Genomic DNA, 15,318 nt, shown 5'->3' with positions numbered 1-15,318 from the left:
TTAGACCCATAGATAAAATAAGTTTGTTGCACCAAAAAATATAATTATCAAACATACTGTTTGTCATTGCTATTAACTATGATAGTAATAATGAATGTGTAAACACTACAGCATAATTACTACTACTAAAAATGACTTGAGTGGAATGGTGCTTATAATCAGCCCGACTGAAGAAAGGTAGTATTACATGAAGTGGCAACTACATGACCCATGTGCCTGCAAATATAACTTGCAAATCAAACTCACGTCATGGTAGTTAATTCAAATCAGAATAGTGATTTTTAAAGATGTAACTGATTAAACCAGTCAGTCACACTTTTTCAGTGAAAGGAGGACTTCAGTTTTTAAAACTGATTGCCATTTTGGTCTATAGCTTCAATTTATATGGCAAATAAACAGCAAAGTAAGTCAATCGATTTAAAGCTATAGCTCATATTATATTTTGAAAAGCAAGAAGGAAATTGGTGTTGGAGGTAAATTCAGCTACTTCACTGAAACCATGTGGATAACAATTAGTTTAGTCATTACAAGGGTAGTCTGGAGAGCTGAAAAAATGCACACTGCTGTACCTGATCTGCTAGGAGGATCTCTTACTGGAGGAGGAGGCCGCTCATTTGGAGGGGGAGGAAGAGGCCCAGATCGACCTGCCCCAGGCAAGCTGGGAGGAGCAAGAGAACCTAGAGAGAGATTCCTTTGTGGAAGACGTGGCATGTCATCATTTCCACTGGAAATGGGTGGAACTGGAGGTAAGCCTGGTCTGCCTGGAGGCAGGGGTGGAGCCTGTGAGACAGCGGATGGCCGAGGTGTGGAAGGAACGGGAGGTTTACTGTTTTGAGGTGGTGGAGGTGGAAAAGTAGGTTCCCGGTTGACGGATGCCCTGTTTCCTGTTGGAGGTGGTGGTGGTGGCGGCTTGTCATCTGTTGACTTGCCAGGTGCAGGAGGAAGGGGAGGTCTGTTAGAGAAAGATGGTGAAGAACTTGGATTCGACTGGCGAATAGATCCTCCAAATCCTGTATTTCTGTTTCCTGGGAAAGATGGAGGGATAGGCCCTGCACTGGTTTGCCTGTTTACTCCTGGCACAGGAGGGGATACTCTGTTGTGTAAACTTGATGGAATGGGTCTTGGAGTATTTGGCACTGGAGGAGGTCCTGTATCTGGTTTGGAACCAAAATCAGGTCTCGGAGGTGGCATTCGGTTTCTCTGTGGTTCGGGAGCGGTACTTCTTTGCCCCAAAGAAGGCCCCGGAAATCTCCCTACGGGACCTGGAGGTGAAAAAGGCTTGGCAGATGTTGTTCTTCCTCCTGGTGGTAGTATGGGAGGTCTGTTTCCTCCAGAATCTGGAAACAGAGAAGTAAATACTAATTATATCAGGGTAAAGAGCTGGGCAAAGGCAAGAGAAGGTAAAACACACTGTGAGAATGGGCCAAATTTTCAAGTCTTTCTTTGAATGCACTGGGAGTTTTGCACTGGCTGTAAGGACTGACTGAAGTCTTCAGAATTTGTCCCCATAAGACTACTCAATAGGTAATTTAAATGCATTTGTAGCAACAGCTTCTAAGAAGCCATTATGTTCTATCACAGCAGGATGGCATACAAAGAATACTGGCTCTCATCCTTTCCAAACTACACCGCTACCTCGATATAATGTCACCCGATATAATACGCATTTGGATATAATGTGGTAAAGCAGCGCTCCTGCGGGGGTGGTGGTGGAGGGGGGCACTCTAATGGATCAAAGGAAGTTCAATATAACACGGTTTCACCTATGACGTGGTAAGATTTTTTGGCTCCCAAGGACAGCATTATGTCGAGGTAGAGGTGTATTGTACCCCTTTCAAGAGTCTGATTTGTCTTGAGTACCTCAAGTTGCACCTCACTTAAAAAACCACTTGTTTACAAAATCAGACAAATACAAAAAAGTGTCATAGCACACTATTAATGAAAAATGGCTTACTTTCTCATATTTTACCATATAATTATAAAATAAATCAACTGGAATATAAATATTATACTATATACTGAAATGTAAGTACATAGAGCAGAATAAACAAGACATTATCTGTATTAAATTTTAATTTGTATTGACTTCACTAGTGCTTTTTATGTAGCCTGTTGTAAAACTAGGCAAAATCTAGATTAGTTGATATACCCCCCGGAAGACCTCTGCATACTCCCAGGGGTACACATACCCCTGGTTGAGAACCACTGGACTGGAGCGATTAAGAACCATTGCTAATAATGATATAATATGATTTATTTTCAGGCTTCCCTGATGCAAACATGAGCAGCATGGAGGGAAGAAACTCCCCTTGGAAAAAACTGTGAAGAACAATGATTTAGGGTTTTCAACATGTGAGCAGAAGCGTCTTAACTTTCAATCAATATTTGATCACTAGAATTCAGCAAAAGGAAGAGGACTTGAAAGTAATCCAGAAAAAAACCTCTCCCATTTCTCCCCTCTTCCAATATCCATTTTTTATGGATTTGCTTGTGTTTCTCTGGAGGAGGCAGTTTTGCAATTGAAGAAACACTGGTTTATTATGCTGGGAACCTTTGGATTAAGAAGAGTTCCCAGCACAGGCTAACATAGATAAAACCATCTCTGGAAGTCTGTGTTGTGTCAACATGTGCTGAAGGATTAAAGTTAGATCTGTAATGAGCATAGGCCATTAATAGCATCTTAAGTACACATTTAGATGGAGCCATTACATCCTCATGTCAATAATCACTAAGGCCCAACCTTCCTTGACAAGTGGCAAATCCCCAATTTTATAAGTCTTGCCCGCCACAGAATCTGCTTTGTTCCATTGGGTAGCTCCTTTGAAAACCTGTGAAATGCAAAAAAGTGTGTATGCCCAGCTAACGATAGCTTGCATAGCAGCCTGATGGGATGTTTGCCACATACCGTAACAGGTAAATTATGCCCCCTTGGGGTTTAAATGGGCTCTCCAGTTTAAGAGGAGGCCAGTTTCCCTTGGGCTTAAGGGAGTTCTAGCTTGGGATCCTCTTGTTGCTACACTTGAGGGTGCGCACACACAGAGCAATGGACTGGATCTGGCCCTTATTACTGTACACTACAGGTGAGCTATCAATCCCTGAGAACTTTATTTCTCAGTAATACCTTCAGGAATGGGGGGGAAAGAAGGAAGGGATTAACTTCTCTTCCCCAAATATCCCTATATAACATAGCACTAAGAATGAAACATACAAAGCAAATTTAAGTCTGAAACTGCATTTCTTTTTAACTCCCTTCCTTGTACCTAGTTACTCAAGGGATGACCGTACCTGCTATAGAGACTGAAATACTGAGGCACAAGAGTGAATGCTGGTTTTCTTCAGAGTTTACTGTGTGTGAGAGTTTAAAGTTAACCCCTTAATGACATTTTAGTTGAATTTTGTTTACATATGTTTGGAAGCATTCCCTAAGCCAAAGAACCTTTGCATTATTTTATTACTCTTGTATTAATGTTTTTGTAAATTTATCATTTAGAAAGCTTTTAATATCTTGACTGAATTCACAGATCTGGGAAATCCTCCTTACCTGTATCTCGATTTGCTGCAGATCTGAGCTTTGGCATTCCTGACTGAAACAGGCCTCCTAAGCCAGGTGGTCCTCCTCCGCCATAGCCGCCACCGCCACCACCACTTCCTCCTCCGCCACTTCCTCCACCACTGCCGCCACCACCACCACCACCACCACCAGATCCTTTGGGTTCTGTTGAAACAAAAATCAGGAATTTTAAAACATAGCCAGTATTTTTCATGTCCTCTCCTCCTTCTTGTCGCTGTCTTGTACTACAGGATTATGAAGCAGGCACAGAGCAGAAGTTAGGACTAGAATAGGTTGGGGCAATGATAATTTCATGTGGTATTCAGCCACACTTTCATGCTGGGCTTCCATGTTTCCCCATGCTGTTGGTCCCTAATCCTTCTCCACCTTCCCCAGATTTATAGACTTGGTTATAGATGGAAGAGCTGTCCTTCTGGTGGCGGTCTGGCCAATCTGGAGGCTTGGAATGTGCACAAATCTCAGTCACCAGTGGGGTTGCTGCCACAAATACACATTGAACAAAGCCCCCCAAGAGATCAAGGAGTTGTTTTTAAGATAGTTTTGGGACAGCCTAGGAATGGATTTTAGCTTGTTTTTCCAATTGGTAGAAATTATGATCATTTCTACCAATTGGAAAAACAAGCTAAAATCCATTCCTAGGCTGTCCCAAAACTATCTTAAAAACAACTCCTTGATCTCTTGGGGGGCTTTGTTCAATGTGTATTTGTGGCAGCAACCCCACTGGTGACTGAGATTTGTGCACATTCCAAGCCTTTCTACTCTGACCATGACAAATATTGACACCATAACTGAAACGGCATGTGAAAGTATTTTCCTGGTTCTGAAGGCAAGGGACTACTTTAAGGCAGCACAGTGCAATGAGCAGGGCACAGGATGGGAAATCAGGAGGCCTAGGTTCTGTTCCCTGCTCTGTCACAGATACCATGTGAACTTGAGCAAGTCATTTCTCTGCACCTCAGTTTCTACATTTTTTTTAAAAAGGGAGAATAGTATTTTCCATCCTTTGTAAAGGGTTTTCAGGTCTGTGGATGAGACGCACTATTCAGTAATCTCTCCCTTAAAGAGAAAAGACGTATTTATAGGGAAGTGCTCAATTACACCCTTCCCCTTTGTTAGGCTCACTGGGCCAAATTCAGCTCTGACTTGCTTAGGGTGTAAACCTCTGGAGAGTTCCTGCTATGAGAATTTAGTCTTTCATCATTTCCTAACTCAGGCAAAGAAGAAAATAGATCCCATCATCTTTAATGTTACTATTTAATCTACCTTTAATTCCCATTGATTGCCTTGCCATGATAGCTCTAATTCAGCAGATTAGTGAAACACGTTCCTAGCTGTCAGTGGGAATATCCACATGCCTCAAATTAGGCACCTCGCTGAATGCAGCCCTAAATCTACTTTGCTTGTTTTTTTCTGGTTCACTTCTAAGAATCTCATTCCTTTCAGTGCTTTGGTGTTCTTCAGTCATCTTCCCATTAAAATCCAGGGTTAAAACATGCTGGGCTAGACCAGGCTGTATTTCTTTACACCCTCACCGTGGAAGTCTGGTTTGAGTGCCTGTCATTGTGCTTCCCATCAGCTAATCTGGCTATGAATGCCTACTGTCACCAGTATTGTTTCATATTAAATGTTATCAGACTGATTAGATTTTTCAAGCATTGTAACAGGAAGATCAGAGATTCAGGAAACAGTACATGCTTTTACCAGATATTTTTCTGGATCTTCTTTTTCATTTAGTGTTTCCATCCATATAATATGGACACCTAGTCAGAGCCAAAGGGCCAGTGGTACCTGTGGAATGCAGGTTGCTTCTACCACCCATCCTGGGTGTATACCAGCAGCTCTCATCCTTCTGTCCTGACATCAAGATGCAGCTCCTTTTGTAATTATTAAAAAAGCTGACCATTTCATATCAGTGGAGGATGCAGATATTTTTATATACTCCTTTGAAATTAAGAATATTTTTCTATAGCCATCTAAAGAAGTACTTAAAAAAAATCACTGCAGTCTGCCTTTAAAATAAGCATGTACTGCAAAACTCAAAGCAATGCACTTTTTTCCCTATTCCCCACCATTACACTTAGTTGCGCCAATTACATTTTGCTATAGACTTACTAGAGTTAGCACACAAATTACTATACATATTTTATAAACAGTAATGGAGATCTCAAGTGATTTAAAACATGCATTAATATAGCAAATTATTGGACCATTTAATAATTTATTTTGTTTGACCATCCTGCATCTCTTCACCTGATTATAAAAACTACTCTAATTTTGCATATTAACTCACCGTTCATTAACTACATTAAAATAAACAAACAGAATTGTACTTACTGTCTAGAATAGGGGCACTTCTATCATTAGTAACAGCCTTCTTTAGCTTTTTTCCTTTGCTAATATCAGATAAGAGAGCATTTCGCCCCGCTTGTTCGGACCTGTTTAAGGAAGGCTTTTCGGTATTTGCCTGCAAAATGAAACAACAAATAAAGATATAAAAGAAAACTGCAGCATCCTGCTTAAGTAAGGGGTGTAATGAATACCTCAATTTTTAACACAAAAGCAGTGAAAATGAGTTTCGTGTTACAGTCTCCCTCTTGCAAATGTGGCACTAAAAGCAGTTAGCCTTGCAAACAAAGATTCTGGTCCCCAAAAATCTACTTCTGTTTCAATACTCAGGATCCATTGCCACACTAAAAGTCTAATTTGAAACAGTCCTCTCTTCCACCCAGCATTCAGAGTCCATATCTGATACATGTGAAGCCAAGATGGATGTGTCTTTTTTAGAAATCTCAATTAAAAAATATAATTGAAAAGACGGAACTGAAAAGAAAAAAAGGTTGCTATTTTGGAGAATGAATGAGTGCAAACCATACACAGTGCTGATTTGCACAGAAAGATTGAAGTTCTTCGGGGGCGGGGCAGAGGATTCACAATGAAGTACATAATATCCGAACATTGGATGCCTCGGAAGGAAACCAAGCATTTGGCTACTGTTTTCTCTTCATTAAATCTATCTGGAAAATGTTGATCCTCCACTTCAAACATCACAGGCCTTTCTGATTTCCAGTCAAGGTTTTAAGATGCCCAATCTCAGTTTCATCTGCTTTGTCTTTTCAGAGTGTAATTTTTGCATTACCTCCGCATTCAGAAAGGGTAACGACAAGTTTAGAAAAAGAGAGGAAATGTTTCGTATTGTTATACAAAATACAAGTTCTAATCTTTCCAGACGTTTCTAAAGCCTCTCATGACTGAAGGAAAACCGTTACTCATTCAGATTGAATTTGCTGCATTATATTTCTCCCCTTCTTTCCTTGCAAAACTGCAGCTGAGAAAAGATCCCAAAACCTAATTTGTTTTGAGATCATTTAATGACCACTGAAAGGGTTTCCTGATTTGCCAGCTCAGTAATATGGACATTTCCCAGAAAGTGGGGACAGAGACCATGCAGAACACCCCTGCACTCTTGTGTGGCATAGCTTTCAGTGGCAGCATAAAGGGAAAGTGGGGCAGGGATGGATCAAAGCCACTGGTTCATCCAATAGGAAGATCCATTAGCCTAATGGTTCTCAACCTTCTCCACATGATGGCCTCATGTTACAATGGAGAAAAAGTTTCACGAACCCCCTCCCATGTAATGTAGCTCTAATGACAGAGGAGGTGGTCACAACCTCCTGAAAAATGGCCATGACCCTCAGGCTGAGAAACTATATATTAGACTAACCCAACTATATGGAGGGAGCAAAGGGATGTAGAGCAGGTGAGGACAGTAGTGCAGTCAATCCGTGGGAAGGACTAGCAGCACTGCTTGTATTCCTGCAGGGAGCACATTCTCCAACCACGGAGGGAATCCCTTACCCGAGTCCCAAATACATGATTGTGCACAAAGGTCCAGAATTTGCCCCTTTAAATATGACCCACATGGTACACTGTAACAACAAATATTTTACCTTTATATTTCATGTGATCACTTCTAAGTTGCAACTTACCAGTGCAAGAGTTGGGGGAGGCGGAGGAGCTGGAGGAGGAGGGACAGGCATGGTCTACAATGGAACTTTTCCCGATATTGCTATGAAATCTGTCAACAATAAGATACAGTAAAGTAATAAATCTATAAACGTTGTATTCACACTTTGTCCTGACTGATGAACCATATGCTTAGCTAACAGATTTAGCAGCTACATTTTCGGAGGGTATGTCTTCGCTACCGGTCGAATCAGTGGGCAGCGATCGATCCAGCGGGGATCGATTTATCGAGCCTAGTCTAGACAAGATAAAATCGATCCCCGAGTATTCTCCCATCAACTCCGGTACTCCAGTTCGGTGAGAGGTGCCAGCAAAGTCGACGGTGGAGTGGCAGCAGTCGACTCACTGTAGTGAAGAGACCGCGGTAAGTAGATCTAAGTACATCGACTTCAGCTACGTTATTCATGGGGGGAATTGCACAAAATTGCCCAACTGAGAGAGAACAGACTACTCCTCTGCAGCCTACCCTAGGCTATGTCTACACTTACGGTGGCGTGCGGAGTAAAGACATTACATGTGTAGCTACATGCTGCAGTGAAAGGCTCCAGCATCTTCCTCCCTCCTGCCAGAGCCTTTCACTGCAGCGAAGAAAGGCTCTAGCAGCAGGCAGGCAGTGTAATGGTGGGTGGCACTGCTTGGGTGTGTAGAGAGCCTGTGCAGGGTACACACCCTGAGGGCTCCGGTATGCAGGGCACTCTACTCTACTCACCTTAGCTAAGCCTTGCCATCGACACGGATATTTGTACCCCTGTATTCGACACGCCACCATAAGTATAGCTATACCCCTTGTGTTTTGGCTGCTGAGGAGGCTCCACTGGCAAGCAGCACTATGTGCAACCACAGTGATTGCACATCCCTAGTGCTGGCTGTAGCAACAACAACAACAACAGATATAAGCAGAACTAGTTCTAGGTAAGGTTAGGTTTCTAACTTCATTCTATACCTCATATTCAGCTACTTTTTAAAAATATCTCTCTAACAAGCTCCTTTTGGATTAAATGTTTCTAAAACTTCATCTCAGCCCAAAGATCTCCTAACAAAAACAAACAAAAAACCCCAAAACAGTTTGCCCTAAGTCAGCCATGTTGCTTTTGAGTTTGTTGGGGGGGGGGAAAAAAACCACTACAGATTTCCCATCATCCCCTGATCTGAAATCTCATGCTTGGATAATTCAAAGAGATGAAAGTAAAATGTTCAACCTTGGGTTTTATGTAGTTCTCATTAAGGCTAAAGTATAGGTCAGACTTGGAAAAAAATGGTTGTGTGCAAGTCCAGTGTTTACAGATGGCATTTTGGAACACGAGAGCTAGAACTTTTCTATTTGTTTTTTCACAGCTGCATTCAGAAGTATTAACTTAGAGGTATCCTTAAGATCAATAATTCTCCAACTATGATTGAAAGTCCCACAGACTGCTAGCAAGCCCTCTGGTGCAGAGGATGGAATGGGAAAATGAAGGAATTGGTAATGCAAAGAAAGTGCTACCTCTATAATCAGCTGCTCCTTTCTGGAGAAGCCTAGCCATTGAGTATTGCTGCCTCCACAAGGAGCCAATCCAGCAGCTTTCTAGGGTAGAGAAGCTCAAGAGTAGTTGACACAAAGTGTTTGAGGAGTGGCCAGACAAGGAGGGAGAAGCTGACTGTTGCTGAATGAAGGAAAGATCAAATTCCTGTGCCACAAGCCCCAGCAGCAGGAAGGAAGAGATCATCACAGATGGGAGCATTATACACTTGCCTGCCTCATTGCTGTACGTAAGTGGAGGTAACAAGCATACATTTAAATAGAAGCGGTTTCTGGAATAGGAAGCTAGTTTGTTATTTAAGATGCCTCCTTTTCCCATAGGTTTTTCTTTTGCCAGTTCAAACAAACAGGCATTAGTAAAAGGTGCCACTATCAGTCACTCAAATCATACCTATGCAGAACAGGTAAAAAGGTAATGGGAGTGGGAATAAAAGTTATCCTCCAGGTGTCCATGCTGACTAATATTATCCACAGTAGTTATTCAGAGGAATACACAAATCTTATTTTCTCCACACTTATTTTTGAAGTCTCAAAACAAGATTTGCAGCAAACAAATTCTACTTCAGATCTACCTCATGCTAGATAGAATACACTGATTAAAATCTGATGCTAGAAAAGGGAAGTTCAATTGTCTGAGCTGTTAGTAACCACCTGGATTCGAATCACCACTTTGCACTTCTGTTATATCACAGAAATGGCAAGGTGGTTTAGGTCTGTTAGAAAAAAAATCTTGCTTAGAAATAGAAATTTATATCTTAAGATGCTGACATGGTTCAAAGAGGAAAAAACTTATTTTCCTAGTTATTTGTAAAGTCATAAATAGCATTGCAAATACACTTAAAACAAAATCCATGCTACATAGAGGAGAGGAGGAGGAGAGGAGAGGAGAGAAGGAATTTACACAGGCTGCAGTTTAAGAAAGCACTTAAGAATGTGCTTAACTTTAAATATGTGGGACCTCAATGAATACGGCCTAAAGTTTTCAATGGGGGAAGAAAGGAGGAGAACACATCACCAGCTTGAAATCTAACTAACTGGGGGAGAAAATGGAGTTCAAAATGGTTTCAGACACGACTTCTGCCTTGGAGTGTCTCTGCCAATGTCTGTAGGTTTATAGTCTCCTTTAAAAAAAGTTTTTCTCCTGTTGCTCTGTGAGACACCAATGCAAATGAAAGGAGAAGCTGATTAACTTACTGAGTCTACACACAGTGCTGTCAAATGCACAAAGCCAAACAGATAGAAATTCTCTTTGATCTTTGTAGTGGTAGAAGTTACCTCTAATATTAGTAGATGAAATATTTTCAGACAGAAGTAGGTGTTAATTGACAGTATTCCAGTAAGTTCTGAACATTTCTTTTCAGAGTTTTGCATATTTCCAACTCTTACAATCATCAAATAAAAATGTGAACAAAATATTATCCATTCCCAATCTTCTTATACTAAAATTCAGATTTCAGATTTGAAATATTAACAGAAGAGCTAATTAAGACATATGCAGCTTTGTTCTTCAACTTCCTGTTTAAAAAGAAAAAAAGTCAACAGGAAAATTAGTTCTTACAGCAAACCACCACCATCCTGTTTCTTAATACAGTCTTTTCATAGCTGCAGTTGCCTGCACAATTACTATGCCATCATACTGGGAGGGAGGGGTGGTGGTGGTGGGAGGGAAATAGTCATGCTTTTTCACTTATAATAAAATCTTAACTCCTTCAGCTGAGTGAAATGGGAAATAATTTGTTTTCTTTATTTAAATGCTATGGCAAGAAGCTAACAAAGACAGTTTGCTTAAGTCATTGCAAATTAATGACACCATTGCAAACGCCCAGAAAAAAGCATCTTTAGCGGAAGGAGAAAAACATCTGGTCTGAAATGTACACTTCATATATAAAAATGCATGCATGTAGGCTGCTCAAAGATAAATCAGTGAGTAATTGGACTAATCTATTCATGTTGAAGACTGGTTTACCAGTTACTTATTTCAACTATCAAGTTCTGCATAACTATACTATTTTAGTTACCCTTCCTTTTTAATGGGTCATTTAGGCCAGCAGAAATTGGCTTCTTAACAAGTTCAGTAGGGTGGAAGTGAACTAAGGCTGCAGATAGGCCTGGAAGTTTAACAAACTCAAATCTCTAAGGAAACCCCTTAACCTAAAACAGGCCTCTCTCATCTGCCTAATCCTCCATTCCTTAGAAAAGAGGTGGGGAAAAACAGGCACTAGGCAATGGCCTGTCTTTCTATCCTGCTTCTCCAGTGGCAAATGGTCCCCTCATCTCTCTCCCCCACGTATCTTCAGTGACCCGCAAGTAGAAGGCTAGAAGTTGTTTCTAAGGGCTGGGTGAGGCGAGTCTTTTGTGGCAGGTGGGAGTGGAAACAGGAAGTGCACTCCTGCTCCCAACAGTATGGTGGGAAGTGAGCTAGAGCTAAGCAAGCCCCATATTCTGCCTAGGTGCACAGTAGCTAGACAGCCCCTAAAGGCTCATGAAGCTTTGCGAGCTTGGGCTGAGATTCAACAATGCGCCCAGGCTTAGGCAGGGTGGGTTGGAAGCTTGATGCTGAAAGGACGACTTTCCCATACTGTGGTATGAACTACAAATCACGGTTCTTTTTCTGTGCTTTTTACAGATGCTTTTATTTCACTTACCAGCTATTAGAAATGGTGCATATGGCTTCAGTCAGATATCGGGGGAGGGGGAGGGGAGGAAACAGAATGTTATGTATGTGTATACAGTGACCTGTGTAACACATCTGTTCAAGATTCAGAACAGAGGGAGTTATGATGCTAATTCAACTAGTTACAAAAGTAAAGTTGAAACAGTCCTAAATTTTTTTTCTATCTGCAACTCAAACTGAAATTTTGTACCAAAAACAACTCCCCATCCTCGCAACCCTGATTCAGCACTGGCCTGTGTACATTAAATGCTGTACAGTATAGTCCATTTCTTTCCTTCCTTTTTGTGAGCAAATAGCAACATGCTTGATCTATAATGTTCTACTGCCATGAGCCTGTAGGAAGAACAATGTACTGAAAATGAATAATAGCTCTAAGACGTTAACTGTAGTCTTCCAATGAAAGCTTCAATAATTGTGTTATGTTTGGCAAACACTGACTCTTTCTCAACATGCAACAGATTAAAGATGGGCAGTGTATGATTTGTGCATTATCACGGGGAAAGACTCCACTTTTAACAAATAGGAAGTATACTCCATGGCTGACAATTAACACTTAAATAGTCTGGATTTGTAACTGACCCATGAAGTGTTATTGTATCTGTGTTGGTCCCAGGATAGTAGACAGAAAAGGTGGATGAGGTAATAGCTTTTATTGAACTAACTTTTGACCAGCTTTTATTGGACCAACATATTGGTCCAGCGGAGCTAGCGAACAGGACTCACATATGGGAGAGTTTTGTGAGGGAGCTTTCCAGGTGAAAGAGATGTTACCACATGACCCTTGAGCGAGTGTGTTGTCTGGCTGTTTGGTGCTGTGCGCTTGCTTACCGTGTGCCTGCTGGATTGACGATTATAGTGAGGGGTGTATGGGGGGCTGCATGCTGAACCCAGTGACCTCCTAGGCAAGGCTGAGCACTTCCTAATGAGGCTCTATCCTGCCATCCTTTGATTCGTAATCCCTTTAGGAGCCCTTGACCAGGGGGTGGGGCTAACGCAGGGAGAACAAGGGTTTAAAAAGCCAGCTTGTAAGCGACCAGAGGAGCCAGCGAACAGGAGCAGCAAACGGGAGTTCTGGGAGGGAGTAAGAGAGCCAGATACACCTAACAAACATTCTCTAAACATAGGCCAACGAACACCAGAAAGAAAAACAAAATTCATTCATCCACAACAACAACAAAAAACAACCAACCACCCCACCCATATCTGCAGGAGTGAAAATAATGCAGGCAGAAGTCCAGCAGCACCGTGGGGGCTATCCAGTTTATTCCACTGGATGCAACAGGTATGATTTACCTGCCTTGTGGGCAGGTGGCACGTGTGTGCACATTTGATGTAAGCAGCGCACTGTTCTCAGAGTTTGAGTATGGGCTGTGGAGACCAGAGGGGAGCAAAGGGAGACAGAAAGGTACACAGCCAAGACTTTCCGGGACACAACAGAGCGATCCCACCCCCATGTGATGGCCTCTGTGCTGTTGAGGAGGATGAAAGCCTTGGGAAAGGAGAACATCAAGCAGGAGCAGAGGTGGAATGATCCCATAGTTGGGACCCTCCTTCCAGATGATGTCATGGTATCTCTTGAACCGAGGGTACCTCTATGGCAGTGGAAGGAAATGAAGTTAGCAGGAAGACACAGGTAACAGTAATGGGGGATTCGATTATTAGAAATGCAGATAGTTGGGTTTGTGATGACCAGGAGAACGGCACGGTGAATTGTCTGCAGGTGTGAAGGTTTCAAACCTCTCAAGACATCTAGACAGATGGATGTGCAGAACTGCAGAAGAGCCGGTGGTCGTGCTATGTGTGTGTATCAGTGACACAGGGAAAGATGTGCTAGAGACCAAATTTAGGCTGTTAGATAAGAGATTGAAATCCAGGACCTCCATTGTAGCATTCTCCAACAGGCTTCCAGTTCCACGTGCAGGGCCAGTTACACAGGCAGAACTGCTGGATCTCAATGTGTGGATGAGACGATGTTCAAAGGAAGGATTTAGGTTTATTAGGAACAGGGAACATTCTGGGAAAGGAGGAGCCTATATTGGAAAGATGGGTTCTATCTAAACCAAAATGGAACCAGATTAGTGGCATGTAAAATTGAAAAGGTCATATAGGAGTTTTAAATGAAGGGCTGGGGGAAGCCAACAGGTGCATAGTTTGGACAGACACATCCAATAGGGGACAATTTATTAAAAGGGATACTCTATATCCTAGTAAAGTGAAGAGGATAGAAGTTATAAAGTAAAGGTAGGAGCTGAAGAGAAACAAACAAACAAGAGTTTCATTCAATCATATAACAAAGGCAAACAACTAAATACTGATACATTTTACAAGTGATTGTACGCAAATGCAAGAAGTTTAAATACTAAAATGGGTGAACTTGAGTGCCTGATATTAAATGAGGATATTGATATGATAGGCATCATAGAAAGTTTGTGGAACGATAGTGATTAACAGGACACGGTAATATGATGGTACAAAATACATAGGAACGACAGTAGGTCATACTGGTGGGGGAGCACACTGTATGTGAAAGAAAGCTTAGAGTCAAATGTAATAAAAATCTTAAATGAATGAAACTGTACCACAGAATCTCTGTAGATAGAAAATCCATGCTTGAATAATATGAGTATAGCTGTAGAAATATACTACCCGTCACCAGACCATGACAGTGATAATGATTGTGAAATGCTCAGGAAGATTAGAGGGGTCACAAAGACAGAAAACCCAATAATAATGGGGGATTTTAACTATCCCCATATTGACTGGGCACACGTCACCTCAGGATGGGATGCAGAGATAAACTTTAGAGACATCACTAATGACTGTTTGGAGAAGCTAGTCCTGGGACCCACACACGGAGAGGCAATTCTTAATTTAGTCCTAAGTGGCAACACAGGGTTTGGTCTGAGAGATGAATATAGCTGAACCACTCGGTAAAAGCGATGACCGTAATTAATTAAATTTAACATCCTGGAGAGAGGTAGGGTGGGGGGAGGGGGGAGGAATACCAAAAAATACTAAAGAAAGCCACCACAGTAGCGTTTAACTTCAAAAAGGTGAACTACACAAAAAGGAAGAGGCTAATTAAATGGAAATTAAAAGGAACAGTCTCAAGAGGGAAATGCCTGCAAGCTGCATGGAAACTAGTTTAAACCAGCATAAAAGAGGTTCAAACTATATGCATATCCCAAACAAAACAAAAAAAGCAAAAGGACCAATAAAATGTCACCGTGGATAAAAAACAGAGGAAAAGGTATGGTTAGAGACAAAAAGACATCTTTTAAAAATCAGAAGTAAAATCCTACTGAGAACACAAGAACGGCCATACAGGGTCAGAGCAAAGGTCCATCTAGCCCAGTATCCTTTCTTCTGGCAGTGGCCAATGCCAAGTGCCCCAGAGGGAATGAACAGAACAGGTAATCATCAAAGTGATCCATCCCCTGTATCCCATTCCCAGCTTCTGGCAAACAGAGGCTAGGGACACCATCGCTGCTTATCCTGGCTAATAGCCATTGATGGACCTATGCTCCACGA

The 15,318-nt window shown here is 41.7% G+C and overlaps 1 protein-coding gene across 3 annotated transcripts in view; it reads right to left on the bottom strand.

The window, feature by feature from the left end:
* The window catches only part of WIPF1 (WAS/WASL interacting protein family member 1), a 76,586-nt gene that overhangs the window by 7,257 nt on the left and 54,011 nt on the right, over positions 1-15,318 (bottom strand). For all 3 annotated transcript variants that reach the window (XM_030580464.1, XM_030580465.1, XM_030580466.1), the window contains exons 2-5: positions 7,558-7,646; positions 5,906-6,035; positions 3,542-3,715; positions 570-1,337 (exon numbers count right to left, since the gene is read on the bottom strand). In XM_030580464.1, coding sequence (XP_030436324.1) covers positions 570-1,337; positions 3,542-3,715; positions 5,906-6,035; positions 7,558-7,608 — 1,123 coding nt within the window. In that variant the 5' untranslated portion in view covers positions 7,609-7,646. The remainder of the gene's footprint in view (positions 1-569; positions 1,338-3,541; positions 3,716-5,905; positions 6,036-7,557; positions 7,647-15,318) is intronic.

Source organism: Gopherus evgoodei, chromosome 11 (assembly GCF_007399415.2).
Source record: "Gopherus evgoodei ecotype Sinaloan lineage chromosome 11, rGopEvg1_v1.p, whole genome shotgun sequence".
Classification (NCBI taxonomy): domain Eukaryota; kingdom Metazoa; phylum Chordata; order Testudines; family Testudinidae; genus Gopherus; species Gopherus evgoodei.
The sequence above is the reverse complement of the archived record's forward strand: the minus strand, read 5'-3'. Positions and strand labels throughout refer to the sequence as shown.